Raw genomic sequence first — 17,718 nt, forward strand, 5'->3', positions numbered from 1 at the left:
GGGGAGAGCTGATGGGTAGGGCCACCCTCTGGACTGGATGAGGGCAAGTGGAAGTTGGTGGAGCAGTGCCCCATTTCCCCTCCAGGACTAATCACCACTGGAAACAACTAGGAGCGATGATGTACTGGAGCAGGGCAGCAGTGTAGTTTTTTGTTTTTGCTGTAAACCTTAAATGACACTTTGAGGAGTCCTCTGAAGTTTGAGGGAAATGCCTCCTCTCCCAAACTTCAGATGGCTTATGTCCACATTTGGGGGGGGGACACACACTTCTAAAATATATTTTGGTTCTTTTTTTGAGCTGTGAATTGCATGCAAAAAATTGGATGTATGTGGAATCTGATGAACAATTTTGCCTCGATTGCAATGGCACCAAACAGGAATAAAGCCAAAACTAAGCAAAAAATAAAGCTTGCAGTAACTTTCCCCAGATTTTGTACAAGTTTGCCAAAGAAAGAAAGAAAGAAAGAAAGAAAGAAAGAAAGAAAGAAAGAAAGGCATTTGCAGTCAGGCTACCTGAAGCAGCCACCTGTTCCCTTAAGTCAGGTGTGGAGAACCTTTGGCCCTCCACAGAAGTCTAGTGTCCAGATCAAAGGAAGTGATAGAGCCACTCTATTCTGCCTTGATCAGCCCGCACTTGGAGTACCTGTGTCCAGTTCTGGGCGCCACAATTTAAGAAGGATGTTGACAAGCTGGAAGGTGTGCAGAGGAGGAGGAGGACCAAGATAATCAAGGGTCTGCAGACCGAGTCTTGCAAGGAGTGGTTGAGGAAGCTGGGGGTGCTCAGCCTGGAGGAGAAAAGACTGAGAGGGGATGTGAAAGCCGTCTTCAAATATGAAGGTCTGTCGCAAGACAGGAGATTCCAAGTAAACATTAGGAAGAACTTCATGAGGGCAAGAGCTGGTTGACAGTGGAACAGACTCCCTCAAAAGTGGGTTGCCTTTCCTTCTTGGACGTTTTTTAAACAGATGCCAGAGACTCATCCGTGATCAGTTATTTTGCTCTGATTCCTGCATTGCTAGACTAGATGACTCTTGGAGTTCTTTCCAATCTTACATTTCTCTGATTCTATAAGCGCTGATGGACTACAGCTCCCATCATCCCTGGCCATTGGGGCTGATGGGAGTCGTAATTCAGCAGCCTCCAGAGGAGCAAAGGTTAAAGAGGGGAAAGTGCCGCCCAGACCTTGTGGCTGGCAGAGTACAAAATCAGGAGACACTGGGAGGGAGAGGGAATATCTAATATACAGGATAATCAGTGCTTTTCTTCTGGGGGGGGGGGTGCTGGTACTCACAGTTAGTGCCAGATTTTTAACCAGTACTTTTCTTATAGGAAAAAAGGTGCCTGTTCTCCATGCCTTTGTACACCCCCAGGGACAAAAGCACTGAGGATAATCATCCCCCTTTGGGCCTCTGGAAGCAGAAGGTGAAGAGCTCTGGAAGCAGAAGGGTTAACCCACTTGCAGGAGCAACACCCATCACCCCTGCTTTCCTGCCCGCCCCCCCCCCCCAAGCAACCCTCAGACAAATAAATTATTTGCTTAAGTAACCAAGCACCAGTTAGCTCCACAACAAGCTGGCCAGACTCTCAGCAAGTTCTAGTGAGGTGTTTGCCTGAGGCCCCAGCAGCCCAGAGGCGATGGTTTTTGGGGCTGTGGGCTGCATCCTTCTGGCCCTCCTCACCTGGTGGTTCTGGCAGCCCCAGGCTCCTCGCGGCAGATCCACCGATGGCAAGAGGCTGCCGCAAAGACGGGGACCCGAAGAGGAGGAGCACAAGGCTGCTGAGGTCCCTTTGGGAGAAGAGCGGGGGTCTCCTGTAGGGGGCTGCCGCCTCATCTGCAAGCCCTCAGCCCTGGCTCAGGCCCTGGTCAAGAGCTTCTGCCGCTCTGCCCACCTGGAGACCAAGCGGTGGTCCTGGAAGCAGTGGCCAAACCTGCAGACTGCTGTGCAGCTCCTGCGGCCCCCGGATCGCCCACTGGAGTTTTCCAGGGACCACCTCCAACTGGCGGACGAGGGCATCGTTGCGTTGGATTGGGTGTCCGGACCCGTGGACGGAGGCAGGAAAGCCACTGACGCAGCGGTTCTCCTGGTGGTGCCCAACGCCACTGGCGTGATCAGCAGGAACGTCCAGCAGCTGTGCCAACTGGCCCTCCGGCAAGGCTACCATCCGGTCATCTTCAACCGGCGTGGGCACAACGGCTGCCCACTGACCACCCCCAGGCTGCAGCCCTTTGGCGACCCAGACGACTTGAAAGAGGCAGTGGCATACATCCGGTTCCGGCACCCCACCAGGACCCTGTTTGCCGTGAGCGAAGGGTCAGGGTCAGGCCTGCTGCTCTCTTACCTGGGTGAATGCGGCTCATCCAGCTACCTGTGTGGCACTGCCTGCATCTCGCCCATTCTGACGGCCCAGGACTGGTTTGAGGCTGGCCTCCCTTGGCTGTATGAATGGAGTCTCCTGCTGCCCCAGAAGAGGAACATCAGCAGGTGGGTATTTCCATAGCTGTCAACTTTCAGATTTGAAAATAAGGGATCGGCAGCCTCACCTGTCCCGGGGACAGTCTACGGGATATCTAACAATCCGGGATAGCAGCGGGAAACAGCGCTGGAATAAGGGAATTTCCCGCAAAAAAAGGGAAGGTTGAGAGCTATGGGTATTTCGAAACCTTCTGGCATAGCACGCCCTCCCACATTTCTCCGATGAAAATAGGAAAAGCGGGACATGAAGGGATCAAATCAGAAACCGGGACGGCTTCTGTAAATCTGGAAAATAGGGACGCTTGGAGGGTTGGGAATAGGGCCTGAACCAGTGGTATAGGGTGAAATTTTTCGTAGGGGAACAGTTAGGACCAGAGGGGCCAGTGAGGGAGATGGGGGGGCATGTCACAAGCATGATGCCTTGATGGACTGGTGTCTCTCATGTGAGCATCATGCCTCCCTCCCTAACTTGGGCAGAAGCTTTCCAGGCTTTGAGCACAAGAAGAACATTTAGAGGACTAGCCTAGTCTCCCTAGTCCACTGACCACATGCCAATAGCCTGAACTGGTGGTGGTGCACATAGGGGCACCCATAAAACTCCTGAAGGCCCCCTAACACACATACTGCCCCACCCCATGGCCGTTATGTGGTGAAGGTGGTTGCTACCCCCCCTTCAGTTCCTAGAGGTGATGGAGGAAGCAAAAAGACTGACACTCTTTCCCCCTCCTGCTGTGGCTTTGTGGTCTTCAAAGCCAAGATTTAAATCTGCAGGATCTGACTTTTAATCAGATCTCTTTGAAAAAGCGAAGTGTGGGTGCCCCCCCTCTTTCATGTGGGAGGAAACCGATCTGGGGCGGGAAGTGATGAGAAGCTCAAAAGGAACTCCTCCTTAAGTTCAGCTGTGGAACTCCCTGCCACAGGAGGCTGCGTTGGGCACCAACTTGGTTGGCTTTAAGAGAGGATTAGACAAATTCATGGAGGAGGAGAGGGCTGCCAATGGCTGCTAGCCAAGCTGGCACTGCTCTGCCTTCAAAGCGGGAAGTGGCAATGCTTCTTCTGAATGCCGGTTGCTGGAAACCACACGAGACGTTGCTCTTGAGATCGAATCCTGCTTGCAGGTTTCCCATAGGCATCTGGGTGGTGGCTTTGAGCATAGTAAGTTGGACTGGATGGGCCACTGCCCTGATCCAGCAAGCTTGCCTTCTGTGCTTAAAAATCTCAATGACCCCTTATAATAATAATATTATTAGTGGTTTCCCCAACCACTCTGGGCAGCTTCCAACACAATATTAAAATACCATAATACATCAAACATTAAAATCTTCCCTAAACAGGGCTGCCTTCAGATGTCTTCTAAAAGTCTGGTAGTTGTTGTTCTCTTTGACATCTGGTGGGAGGGGGTTCCACAGGGCGGGTGCCACCACTGAGAAGGCCCTCTGCCTGGTTCCCTGTAACTTGGCTTCTTGCAGCGAGGGAACCGCCAGAAGGCCCTCAGCGCTGGACCTCAGTGTCCGGGCAGAACGATGGGGGAGGAGACGCTCCTTCAGTTATACTGGACTGAGGCCGTTTAGGGCTTTCAAGGTCAGCACCAACACTTTGAATTGTGCTTGGAAACATACTGGGAGCCAATGTAGGTCTTTCAAGACCGGTGTTATGTGGTCTTGGCGGCCGCCCCCAGTCACCAGTCTAGCTGCCGTATTCTGGATTAGTTGTAGTTTCTGGGTCACCTTCAAAGGTAGCCCCACATAGAACTCTGATGGTGCCTCTTGGATAGAGAAGCAGGGTGTGTGCAGAAACCAGCCTCTTGTGCAAAGGTACAATTCCCATTTGTTGCCCTGCCTGCTTTCCCCTGGCATGTGGCCCCCTGGAAAATGCAGTCCCCAGCCTGAAAAAACTTCCCCACCCGCTGCTCTGTGTTCCAGGTACACCGAGGCCCTGGAGAAGGTGGTTGAGATGGGCAGGGTCCTTGGGAGCAGCTCCTTGCGAGCTTTTGAAGCTGCCCTCTTCTGCCCACAGCGGAGGCAGAAGATGAGCTGGGAGACCTACTGGGCCAGCAATGATCCCCTGCGGGACGTGGACGAGGTGGCCGTGCCTGTCCTGTGCCTCTGCAGCGCCGATGACCCCGTCCGGGGGGCTCCTGAGGACACGATCCCGTGGGAGCTCTTCCAAAGCAACCCTTTCTTCTTCCTGCTGCTGAGTCCGCACGGAGGACACTGCGGATTCCTGGGGAAAGATCCCAAAGGCTCCTGGGGTAACGCAGTGGTGCTGGAGTACCTGCAGACCTTGGCGGAGTTCCTCCGAGGGGAAGAGAGGGTGAAGGACAAGCCTCGCCGAAGGACAGCCACCGCTCAGCACCGCTGCTGCCGGCGGCGCGGCTCTCTGCGGAACAGAGGGGCCGCCCTGCCCAGCCTCGACCTCTTCAGCTGGCAAAGGTCGTACACACGGTGACAGAGCAACAGGCTGCACACAACTCCTGGAGCAACCAGAAGCAGGAATCTTCGAGGGCAAATGGGCTGGGTATTTTAAGGGATGTTAAGGGTCTCTGTCCTTGCAGAAAGGGAGCAACAGAATATTTGGCCCCCATCGTTCTTGCCTGTATGCCCATAAAGGCAGCTGAATTTTGCTGCAATTCTTTCTTTTCTTTTCCATTTTTTTATTGATTTTCACAGTTATAAACACACTAACAAACTAACAAATAAACAAACAAACATAAATCATAACCTTATTAAAACTGATCTTGTTAACATTGTTAAGTGACTTCCTCGTATCCCCTTAGTTGAATTTCAAATGCTTATCGTTTTAACGGTTTTCCAAATCAAAATTCTTATAAACTTAACTTAAATCACTTAACATCATTTTATCTTCCCAATTCAGCATTAAACATGATAATTCATCACATTACTTATTTAAATCCTAAGCCTAACTGGTAATTGCAAGCTTTTTCCAATTACGTAATTTAACTTAACGTATTTAACTAAATAATCATTAAATTTTGTCCATTCTTCCTTTCGCTGCAATTCTTGCATTGGCTGGGACTGGACGACCCTCTGACTCCCTTTCCAAGACTACCATTCTTTGAATTAAATGGGTAGCTCCTGTCATCTCAAAACCTCCAGGCTTCTGAACAGGATCCAACCTACCTGGTTGCAGATTTGAACAAATTATTAGCGGCGGCTGTGTTTAGATTTCCCCCTCTGGCTGCTTAACATGGAAGGAAAACTCCCCCAGGGTACAGCTGTCCTGTCCAGCTACGGTTCTTGTACATTAGCTTTTTTTAATCTGGTTCCTGATTTTTAAAACTTTTCACTCCCACGTTTTAAGGTATCCTGCTGCATATCTTAGCCAAGGTATTCCTTGTGCAGCATTTTACATCATTTTTGTCTTACAATCCACTTGTGCGTTATGATACTTGGCTGCCAGTTTTGTTTTGCTCGGGTCCAGGACGGCATCATAATAAAGAATCTGTTATCTGTCGGGAAATCGTGGATTACTCTGACCTGCTCTTGCGATTCTGGAACAGCCTTCCACGGGGCTGCAATGGGCAGATGGGGTCGCCATTTCAACTTGCCACAATGCCCCCAGCCCAGGACTGCATGAAAACAGTGGTCGTCCTTTATCTTGCCACCTAGTGTTCAAATTCTTATTGTTGTTCTTCTTAGCTGCTTTTGATGTAAAGCACCTTGAGTCCCTCTTGTGAGAGTAAGTAAGAGCAGGGGTAGGGAGCCTGTGTCCCGGGGCCAAATCTGGCCCTTGGGATTCTCCCCAGGTCCTGCAGTGCACCCTTGTTGAGCTTATTGCCCGGCTGGAAATGTTGCCTTCAACTCTTGTTTACCTGGAGGATGAAGAGGGATGTGTAATATAATAATAATAATTTATTATTTATACCCCACCCATCTGGCTGGGTTTCCCCAGCCACTCTGGGCGGCTTCCAACACAATATTAAAATACAGTAATGCATCAAACATTAAAAGCTTCCCTAAACAGGGCTGCCTTCAGATGTCGTCTAAAAGTCTGGTACGTATTTGTTCTCTTTGACATCTGGTGGGAGGGCGTTCCACAGGGCGGGTGCCACTACCGAGAAGGCCCTCTGCCTGGTTCCCTGGAACTTGGCTTCTCAGTGAAGGAACCGCCAGAAGACCCTCGGAGCTGGACCTCAGTGTCCGGGTAGAATGATGGGGATGGAGACGCAGAAACACCATGTGCAGAAACACCAACCTACTGTGCAAAGGTAAAAATTTGCATGCATTGCCCCACCCACTTTTACCTCTGGCTCCGCCCACCACTCTCATGTGACCCCCCCAACCCCCCCAAAAGGAGATTTGGCCTATATGGGCTTTTAAAAGATTCCCCACCCCTGTTTTAAGAGGGAGGGTAGGCAGAGATGGGCATTGCAGCAGATGACCAGAGGACTGTGATTCCTGCATTGCATTACTGACCTCTGTTAACAAACGAAGCAGAGACGCCATCTACTAAAATTACTTTATTACAGCTCTTTTTTTTTTTAAACATTTCCTTTGCTATGATACAAAGGATACTTACAAACAAAATATTACATATCACCTCTTTTTGTTCTCTTGATTTCCCTCCCCCTCCCGCAACTGCCCCCGAAACAACTTGGTTGGTAACAGCTGTAAATGCACAATCTATACAATTAATACAGGTTATATGAGCTATCGTGTACGCCTGAACCAGAAGAAAAGACCGGAATACTGACGAGAAGTATTGTACAAGAGAGAGCGAGGAGAGAGGCTCGCTTTGCCCGCCGGCGAAAATGCACAACTCTAGCTGGGCCTCTAAGGTTGGTGCCCGGCAAAGCCTCCGCCTTAAGCGGCTGGGGGACAACCTGGTCCTTGTTTAGACTTGCGTGCAACTGGCTTGCTACGGATAAAGCTTTTTAAAAAACAAAATCCCCCAAACCAAAATAATGAAGCTGTGAAGCTTCCAGCCAAATGAACGCACCTCAATCTTTTGTGAAACCACGGCAATATGGAGGAGGTTTGGTGAAAGGATGAGCTCAGGCTGACACTGTTTAAAACCAGTTCCTCTGGATCTTCTCTGCACCCAAAATACAGGCTGTTCTGGAGAGGGATTGCCCCAATGCTTTTAAGGAATCTGGGTGGAAGGTGTGGACTCATATGTTAAAAAATAAAAACCTACTGTGGGCCTGGGTGCCATCTTTCGCCAACTGGGTTCTTTTCCAGATTATTTTTTTTTTTGCGCTACAATTCCCATCAGCCCCTGGCAGGTTGATAACCCCCATCAGCCCCACATCACATTGCAGGGGGTTACTCTGCAATTCTAAGATTGCTTTCAATGCCTAAAAGCCCTGCAGATCTCCCGCCCCCCCCCCGCACCCATCAGTTCTCTCTCCCAAAACCGAGGGATCCTTTTAACATTTTGCTGCCTAACCCATTCTACCAAGCCAAAGTGATCCACAACTACAAGTGGGCATCTTCTTTTCAATTTGCAAATCTGCTACCCGGGTTTGCTTGGTTCCTTCTTCCTTTCAATTGATGGTCTATTTAGGGGGATAGGAGAGCCAATGGTCAGAGATAATGACCAGATAGCTTGCAGAGTATGCTTCAAACTGGGAATGATGAAATAAAAACAAGACAGGAGGACTGCGTTGAAAAATATTTAAAATGTCGTAATTGTAATGTACAAAATGGGATTTTATTTAAATGCGGAGGGGGTTAGGCAGGAACAGGGAGACCCTAACTTCAGACCCAGACTAAAAAGCCATGAACGCAAGAAGAGGAAGGAAATTACCGTAGTTATACAAATTAATAAATAGAACACCCCACTGGCAGAATAAACCATCCTTACGGCTTACAAGTCAGGAGGAGGAAGATTATACATTCAAGATGCTTTTTTTGAACCCCAAGTGGGATAAAACTTACATCAAAGTTGTGTTAATAGTTCATTAGAAATCAAGTCTCGCTTTTTGTTTTAAAATAATCTCCACAATACAAGCAAGCTTTCAAGTTGTTGTTGTTTTTTCCTTCTAAATGTCAAATGTACACTATTCATAACTCACACTCTCGCCTCGGAGGCCTTAAGATGACGGCGGGCAGAATTGCCCACCTGTCTGATTAATGCAGCGAGGAGCCAGGTGGTTGAAAGAAACCACACTTGACGCAACGTCATTTCCTCCTTGGCACTAATCTCCCATCGGAAGTGATGGCTGGTGCCCATTGAGACTGGTAGGGCGGAAGGCAGGGAGCCCAACAGCAGGGGGCGCTAGAGCTAAAGACAGGCAGGGCCAACTAGTTCTGTCCCCCATCCTCCCCGCTGCTGAATTTGACAAGGGGGAAATTGAGCCTGACGAAGAGGAAGAGGAGGAAGCCGATGGACAGGGCCACCCCCTGGGCCAGTTTTATGGAAGAAGGCAGGCAGGAGCAATAGATGTGTCCATTATTTTAAGAACAGAAACCTTTTAGCGTATTTACACCCACTTCAAGCCAATGTAGCTTCTTTGTATGTGGAGGTACGTACTGGAGCGTCAAAAAAACACCACCACCACACCGTCTGCGTCAAGCCTACTCTCTAAGCTGGAAAAACGAAGGGGCACACATTTTCGTAGTGATCGCATTTGCTAGATACCAAAGTCACTGCTTTCTCAAGGCCTGTGGGTCAGCTCAGCCCCACGCACCAACAGAGAGCCAGTTGTATCCAGGGAACAGTTCTCTCCCTTGCCCAACACACAGAGCCTACATTCCCCCAAAGAATTTGGGGAACTTTAGTTCACCCTGCCCAGAGCTAGTTCCCAGTACCCTCCCAAAACTACAGTTCCCAAGATTCTTTGGGGGGAGCGACGTGCTTTCAATGGACTGTGTGTATGCAGCACAGCTTCTGCCATAATATAGTCACATCTTTACAGGTGATATGCTCAATTCCCCATCGCTCCTGCAAAAATCACCTCCTGCTAGATCCCACATTCTCTATCAGAGGGTCCAGCTGGCCACATTATTTTCTTTCTCTGAGTCAGTGTCGGACCCCAGGTGCCAAGATAACTCACTTTTTTACTCTCAAGCAAACCTGACAGGCAGAGGCCAACAGGCCTCAGCACCACAATCATTCACAGGAAAGTTGAGGATGCTCAGGTTGGAGCACCTCACATCTCCTCACACAAAGAGAAAATGGTTGGAAGGAGGGGAAGGTCAACTTGCAGACAGGTCAAGAGTCTACCTATCGCTGCCTTTGAGCCAGGATTCTCCCCCGTTTTATTTAAAAACCAAAAGCAAAAAAAGCTCCCTTCTGCTGCAAATCAGAGTTTGGAAGTTTCAGTTCATTAGCTTTAGTCTTTTCAGACTTTCTGCTGAGCCAGCAGTTGCCATAGAAATCTGCCATTCTGAGCTTAAACAACAAGCAAATGGGGCTTCATCCAATTCACTGCTTTCCCTAAAGTGCTGGGTTTTGGGACTTTGTCCTCTCTCAAATCCAAGGGCAAGTGTCTCCCACACCTTGTAAAAAATAAAATAAAAAATGGCACAGCTAAGAGGATATTTGTTTAAAAAAGGCAGACAATAAAGAATCCAGCCACCCCAAACTTTGGGAATCAGACACAAAGAGTTGTATCCAATGTTAGTCCTACTCAAGAGTTGCCCCACTGAAATCAACCAATAGGACCAAGTTTGGTCCATTAATTTCAACTGAGTAGTCTTGAGTAAACTCAGCTGGATACAAGCCTAAACTTCTTCAAGCCCACATAATGTTAAGTTTGGATCCAGTCGCCTTACAAAATCTATTGAAACCAGTGTTTACCAAATTTGTAGTCTAAAAAACAGCTGGAGACCCAACTCCCACCATCCCTAGCTAGCAGAACCAGTGGTCAGGGATGATGTGAATCGTAGTCCAAAAACAGCTGAAGGTCCAAGTTTGGGGAAAACCAATTTAAACATTTTGTACCGAAAAGAAGGTGGCGAGGGAGGGAAGAGGAGGATTTCCAGAATTCAAAGGTAAGCACATACAGTTTATGCTCCCCTCACTCAGGTCAATTCGCTGTGATTGTTCTTTACAGGTAAGCGAACACATTTCCTTTCCCGCTAAATGAGTTGCCAGGGATACTAAGCACCAGAGGGCAGGAGGAGGGATGAGGGGCTAGTGGTGAAGAAAAATCCTCTTTTAATGTTTGCATTGCTTCCTGGTGGCAGGAGACCGGTCCTCATTAAGACCAGGCTGCGTTTGACTGGGGGGGGGGGGGAAAGGTCAACATGGAAGTTTGGGTTAAACAAGGCTTAAATGTTTAAAAATTGCTTAAAGGAAGTTAAAAATGTGTTAAAACGACTAGGTTTTGGCTACAGAAGGATGGGCCACATATTCCACCCCATCCTCCACTAGGAACCTAGCCTGGAGTGGCAGCGACGGTTAGAGAAGGGACTGCTTGCTAAGAGGCACTCAAGCTTGCAGATCAAACACCTCGCTTGTTCATGCAAGCCTCATTTGCTGAAACGGCCCTTTCACCCTCTGGGAACAGGTGTTTACCTAAGATTTTGGGAACGGGCTCCCAACAATAGCTAGGAGGGTTTTTCCTGAAAGGGGCAGATGTTCCATTTGTTACACAACCGGAATCGGAAAGCAAAAAATGATCCTTGCTTGGCGAGAGCAAGCCAGACTCAAACACCATGAGGCAGTCAAGCTCAGAAGGAACATTGATTGGGAAAAATCAACAGCAATCCTGGCTCAGATTTTCCTGTCGCTGGTTCAGATATGTCCTCCCTGAGCTATGATGTCTCCTCCAAGGACCTGAAGGATGTTTTAAGAAGACCAGGGCCAGGTCTTTTTGAAAGGAAGCCCTTGGGTTGTGGAGTTTGAAGGGCAGGAGGCCACCGCTCAGCTTCCAATCCAGATCAGGTCACCTTCCAGTTTATCTGCTGCATGACTATCAGAAAGGTACGAGAACTCAAAACAGCTACCCTTGCTTTTGTATGTGGGACAATCTACCTCCAGGGACTTTTTAAGGCAGTGTTTTATTTGTGCCCCATTCCAGGGATGGGAAAGCTGCCCCCCAATGTCGTTGGGACTGCCATCTTCCTTGCCCACAGACCCTTCTGGCTGTTGGGAGTCCAACACCACCAGAACCACCACTGGTCTCTATCCATGCCCTCTCAATTCTGAAGTTAGCATCATCTGGGTACTTGCTAGCTCTTAAACACACACCAACTTTGACCTGGCTGCAGAAGTCTAGAAATCAGACCGATGGTCTCTATGCAAACATGATCTAGACCTCGTACGTTCACCCATTTCAGACCCAAGACCCACTTTTAACCCAAACATGCATTTGGGGACCCATTTCTCTCTCTTTTTTACCATATCTTTGGATGGCGGTAGTACTGTTGTGACCCACCTTGGATCAGGCCACAACCCAGTAGTGGCTCCTAACCCACCAGTCGGAAGACCAGCGATCTAGACCTCTTCATTCTCTCTTTCAGACACATTGGCTTACAAGATTCCAAACCAGCCGGTTTCCAGAAAAGCTAAGTGGACACTCTCTTGGTGATCTATAAGGCGAGACGGGGGTCTTTCCCCCTCAGCCACCAAATCAACCTCATGCAGACTGAAGGATGCCCCTCAAAGACTGGTTCATGACAGCAGGCAGCAGCACCTCGAAAACAATACCTTTTAATGTCTCAGTGCCAAAGAGGAGAGTTCATCGCTCTATACAGAACATGTAACTACAGAACTGAGAACCTGTGTTTATAAAATGGGATGTGCTTGTGAGCATTTTTCTATAAAAATAGATGTCTGTGCATTTTAGAAGGCGAGGGGCTGTGGTCCACGGAGGCGACATTGCCCTTCCTAGCACAGGATGAAGGCTCTTAGGCTCACAGGGCCTGCGGTTGCGCAGCTAATGTGGAAAGAAAATAGAAATAAATCAGCCACATGAAACATGCACCTAGAGGTGTCATTCTGAGTCTGCTTTCAACCTCCTGGGAAGGAACCATCTCTTTAAGTCCCTTGACCACAGGAGCCTCCAGTGTGTTAAAAAAAGTAATTTACAAGACCTGCAGGTTTTTTTGGGGGGTGTGTGTGGCTTTTTTAAACAGATCACAAGATGCCAGACTGCTCTGGCTCTACCACCCTCAAAACAGAAAGCTAGGAAGTTGGAGAGGAGCACAGTGGAGGGCTGGACTAGACGACTCGCTGGGTCCCCTTCCAGGGAGGAGGGAAGCTGCTTCAAAGCCCCGAAGAGAAGGTAGGCTCCCTCCAGAAATTGCTCCTACAGCTCCTGTTGCTCAAGGCAGTTGCAGTTTGGACTTGTTCCCTTACAACAGTCTTTTTGCCCGCCTGGTGTTCCAAACTACAACTCCCACCAGTCCTGCCCAAAGCTCTTGAAGGGTGCCGGGCGGCCTCAAGGCTGCTTTGCAGATTCCACTGCTGATGTCAGGACATTGTGGTGAAGGCTGAGTAAGGCCACCAGGAAAAAGATGAAGAGACCCCAAGTCAGGGGTGGGGAGCCTGTTGTCCCTCTCAGACGTTACTCATCAACCAGCAAGGCTAATGGACAGGGACCGTGGCAAGAGCTGTAGTGCATAAAAGTCTAGAGGGCCACAGATTCTTCAGCTAAAAATAAATAAATGGGAGGGAGGGGAACACCAGAAGGCAGCTTCTAGGGATAAATATAAAATGAACGAACAAACAAACAAACAAACAAACAAACGATGCTAACAAGCTTTTTTTGGAGAGGGGAGGGATGCAAGTAGACCACACAGCACTCTTCAAAGTTGTTGGACTACAACTCCCATCTTCCCTGATCATCTGGGGACCCAAGGCTTAAAAACATGGCTGGAAGGTTGGGGTTTTCTCAAACATCTATCCGGTTTGCGAATCATTTCAGAGTGCAGCTGCACCTCGGGGGAAAAAGCACAAATTTAAAATCTGGCTTTCTTATTGACCCATCACAGAAAACAGGAAATAGAACCTGCATCCAGATGGAATTAAAATTGTAATTGGCTTCTCTTGGTAGGGATTTGTGGCTTGCTCAGACCCTCTCAGCACACACACACACACCTGCAACTATGCACACACACAAAACATTTAGACCAATGGATCTGATGCAGTTTTTGCAAACTATTTTAATTAAAATATTAATTCCTTGAATAAGTCCAGGGTCTGGCATGTGATGAGATATACATTGGGGGGGGGGGGCAGGAAGAGAAAAACGACCTGGTTGCAAGACCACAATTCTCTCTCTCTTTTTTTTTGTTAAGCGCTAATATTGAAATGGGGCAGCATGGAAGGGGAGGGGGTGAAAGAGGCAGCAGTCAGGCCTTGTTTTGCATCACACAAACAAGATTATTTTAGGAAAGAACACTCCCACCCCCTCCCAATGTGGAGCTTGCCCAAAATTTCATCATCAATGCAAGCAAAAAATGCATGAATGAAGCGACAGGGAGGGGTTCTCAAGTACCGCTCATAATTCAGCCCCCACCAAATTGGGGCTCTCCAGCGGCTTTGGACTACAACTCCCACCATTGTGGTCCGAAGCAGGCAGAGGGTCCCAGCTTGGCCAAGGCTGGCTCATATCATTGCTCCTTGGTCTGTGCGTTTGTGGACATGCTCTTTGCCCCCACCCAGAGAAAAACATTCAATATTAGCACCATGTTACTGATGTGGTACTGCCTAGAAACGGAGTCCCATTCCAGGGATACAGGGTGGAAGGGCCTTTTGGAGTTAAATGACAATGTTCTTCTCTCCCCCCCCCCCTTTAAAAATAAGTTAACTAGTTCAAATTTCATGTCAAATGGAAAGAGAAGAGGCATGAGAGTTCTCCTCTCTGTGAAGTTAGTTTCGCCAGGAAGTATCTGAGCATTACTGAGATATTTTTCACGCGAGATACACAGAACACATGGGCAAAAAGGGGTTTGCCCACTGCGACCCTTTCAAGAGAGTCACTAATATGCTAGGAAAATGGTGCCCAAGTCAAGATTCTCCCCACCCATTTCCACCCCCCTAGAAGGGGCTGATTTGGCTTAGTGGCCTCCTGCTTGTTCCCAGTGCTATGATCAACCAAAGATCTGGAGGGAGAGGGAGGGGAGAGGGGGAGAGGGAGGGAGAAAGAGAGAGAGAGATTAAGGATCTGGAGTGGTTGTTTTTTTAATTTAGCTAAGATTTTTTTTAAAAAAAAGAAGTCACACTGATAAAAAAAAAAGAACTGAGCTGCAGTGTGAAAGACATTAGAGTATTTTTCTATACAAAGATGTCGCGTTGGACACCAAACACATTCGGAAGAAACCTTGCAATTCTGAGCCCTATAAGATGTGTTAAAAGGCAAAATAAAAAATTCTAGAGTTAGTTACCTAGTGTTTCATTTGCTTAAATGTGCAAGGGAATTTTTAATTTTTTTTTACAAAGAACAGCCGAGGGAAGCAGCTCCTGTAGTGAGGAGAATCTCTTTCTTTTCCTTTTCTCGTAACCTCGGGCCAAGCTGCTCTCTGCTTAGCCCCTGGGTTGACGCGAGTCACAGTACCTCTTTTGCTGCCTTGGCAACTGAGGTCCCAAAGATCCTGAGCGCAAAAGGAGAAGGGCGTGTCTAGCTCTCCCAAAAACCTTGTTCTCCAGCCGCCAGCCCCAGAAATCTACATGTGTTGTGAGCATGCACAGTGGCTCTTTGGAAGCAGAGCCTCTGGGCAAAAGGTCACCAAAAGCAGTCGCAAATGGCTTTAAAAACAGTGCGGGGGGTCCCCCACCTCTCGAGAACTCATGCGAAGGACAGGTCGCATGTAGCGTAAAACGTCAATGGAGGCAGCTTAACAGGCTGGTCAGCAGCAGGGCAAGAGAGGCGAACCCCCCCCCCCCATGGCAACTAAAACACACTCGGAAACACGTTGGCTACAGCTTTACATGTAAACGAGGAAAAAACTGTGGCAAGCCCAAGGTTAGCCCCCCCCCCCCCAAAAAAAAGATCTGGCATAAAATAAAATAAAATATGTAGTGTCAGAAAGGAGAGAGATCTCCTTGCCTGCCCTAAATGGCATGTCTGAAACTTATGGCATCAATCACAATACCTCTGGAAATTTGGACTGGCTGGCTGAAAGTCTTTTTTTTATATATAGAAGTTTCTGAAGAGCAGAGCAGGCAGGCAGGGGAGGAGGGTGTGATCCCGGGCGCCTCGCGAATTGTTCTGATGCTTGACTAACGTGAGATGTCACAGTATTAAGCTAGAAAACAGCAGACCCCGCCCTGGCCTTGCCTCTTCCCCCTCCAGCAACCACACAACCATACACACACACACACGCGCGCACACACACACACATACACAACACAGCCTGTTGGGCTGAACTGCAAACAGGTTTCTAGCAGGTGCATTTGACTAGTGCAGTTCTGTCCAAGCGATCAGGTGTGCTCCAAGCGAGCGGCTTCACCTTAGTGCAACGGGGAGACAGCATGCGCCAGCGGGGGCGGGGGGGGGGGGTGTCCAGAGCTGTCTGCTTGCCCCCTTTCTCCCCCCCCCAGCTTCTATCAGCAGGCGCGGTTCCCCTCGCCCTCCTGGACCTCCTCTCTTTAGTGGCACACCTCCCCCCCCAAGTCAGGGAGGGGCATTTAATTACAGAGAGAGCAAACCAAGAACCCATGGGGTTTGCCCTCCCAATGTGCCTAATTCACCAGGAGCTTGGGCTAGGGGACACCCTTCCTTCCTTCCTTCCTTCCTTCCTTCCTTCCTTCCTTCCTTCCTTCCTTCCTTCGCTCTGTTAAGAGAGAATGGCCTCCCCTGACCCCTTGCCACTGAAAAAGCAGCACCTCTCTCCCGGACTCCAAACTGCTTTCTTTAAAATAATCTTTCCTTTTTCTTAAAGAAGCTAAGAGAGACTCTGCAGCCAAATACTATGACATCCCAATTAGTAAACCCAAAACATTAAATGCTGCCTGAAATGAACACGCTCGCCAGTCGGCACCCGGAGTCCGTGCTGCCCGGGTCTGGGCTCCCGGGGAGGGGGGTGGGGTTGCCCCTTGGCAGCTTCTGTTGGCAGACAGCTCCAGTGGACTTGCCACCCTCAGGGACAGACCTCTCGAAGCTATTATGTATAAGACATGTGTGACCCATTGGATATTTGCGACGTGACGCTCGTGCTCCTGCTCATGCCTGGCTCCGTCCGTCCCCCGGAGGACGTCCGCCTCAGAGCCTGGGGGCTGTTGCGGACCCCCAGCGAGCTCCCCCGGGGGACTCCCTGCATGGGCCCAGAGGGGTGACCCCAGGGCTGGGGGCCGCCCTGCATTGGGTGGCCCCACGCCTGCGGCGGACCACCCATGGGGTGACCCCAGTGGGGCCCTGCGCCCCCGGAAGGGTTGTGGGACCAGCTGGAAGCTCCCGGGTAGCTGTGGCTGAACGCCTCTGGGGAGAGGTTTGAGAGGACCATGTTGCTGAAGCCCAGCCGCATGCTCTCCGAGTCGAACGCCTCAATCTCCCGGGCCTGGCGCTCCAGCAGGCTTCGGATCCGCTCCGTACGCTCGTTCTGCAAGGCCAGCATCTCCTCCTCGATCTGGGCAGGACAGAATTGGGTGGGGGTGGGGGAAGATGGGGGGGCGGGGTTAGATCGGAACAGCAAATACTGAGCAGGTGCCCCGCAGCAACCTTTAGAAGGTGGTGAAGAAAGCGGTGCTGATGCAACCCTCGTGCTGATGCAAAACAGGTGCTGCCGTTCCCCTGCACCACAAACCGCAATCCTAACAAACACTGCGACTGGCTGGCCTCGGCCTGCAAGAACTGGCACTTCACCTGCCCTCATCAATCATGGCACAGGTTAGTTATTAACAGACTCCGGCAATGGATTAGGGTGTGGCTGCTTCCACCCCACAATAGGCAAAGAAGTTGGGCAATCAGAACCTGCCGCCTGGTGAAAAGGATTTAGGTTAAGCCACAAAACAAGACATGAGGAGAGAGCTCACCAGCTGCCAGCCTAGGTTTTCTGCCCAACATCCACACAATCCGGACAAATTAGGGTGTTCTGCGTGAAGACCCCTGCTCACTCCCTGGGGCTATCTTGGGGGTGACTCCCTGTGGAGGAGCAACTAAGAGCCCTCACATCTCTGAGGGCACAGAGTTTTGTTGTTGGGGGGGCAAGCGGCCTTCCTCGCCACTGCAGCGGGTTGGACTAGATCATCTTTGTGGTCCCTTCCAACTCTTCTATGATTCTATACAGACACGACCAAAAGACCTTGACTGCATCGGAAAATAAAGCACATCTCTGCTCAGTCATTTAGCTCACTAGGTGATCTTGGGCCATTGACTACCTCTCAGCCTAAC

At 49.5% G+C, this 17,718-nt stretch overlaps 2 protein-coding genes across 3 annotated transcripts in view; one reads left to right on the plus strand and one right to left on the minus strand.

Moving 5' to 3' along the window:
* Positions 1–21: 21 nt before the first annotated feature.
* ABHD15 (abhydrolase domain containing 15) lies at positions 22–10,391 on the plus strand. 2 transcript variants are annotated; one of them, XM_083715209.1, is made up of 3 exons: positions 22–325; positions 409–2,483; positions 4,397–10,391. In XM_083715209.1, the coding sequence occupies exons 2-3, from the start codon at positions 1,636–1,638 to the stop codon at positions 4,920–4,922; spliced, it is 1,374 nt and encodes a 457-aa protein (XP_083571335.1). In that variant the 5' UTR covers positions 22–325; positions 409–1,635; the 3' UTR covers positions 4,923–10,391. The 2 variants fall into 2 exon arrangements, with proteins under 2 accessions (XP_083571335.1, XP_083571336.1); XM_083715210.1 differs by having other exon boundaries at positions 22–2,483.
* The window catches only part of TAOK1 (TAO kinase 1), a 67,601-nt gene continuing 56,824 nt past the window's right edge, over positions 6,942–17,718 (minus strand). The window contains exon 20 of the mRNA XM_083715064.1: positions 6,942–16,954. Within this exon, the coding sequence (XP_083571190.1) occupies positions 16,493–16,954 (462 nt within the window). The 3' untranslated portion in view covers positions 6,942–16,492. The remainder of the gene's footprint in view (positions 16,955–17,718) is intronic.

The sequence above is a fragment of the Podarcis gaigeae genome, assembly GCF_964106915.1.
Source record: "Podarcis gaigeae genome assembly, chromosome: 15".
Taxonomy (NCBI): Eukaryota; Metazoa; Chordata; class Lepidosauria; order Squamata; family Lacertidae; genus Podarcis; species Podarcis gaigeae.

What these genes read in the sequence shown, in the direction of transcription:
- ABHD15 (XM_083715210.1), top strand. Translation starts at nt 1,636, where the DNA reads ATGGTTTTTGGGGCTGTGGGCTGCATCCTTCTGGCCCTCCTCACCTGG. An exon ending in CAGAAGAGGAACATCAGCAG is followed by an intron (nt 2,484 to 4,396) that starts GTGGGTATTTCC and finishes TCTGTGTTCCAG; the next exon opens with GTACACCGAGGCCCTGGAGA.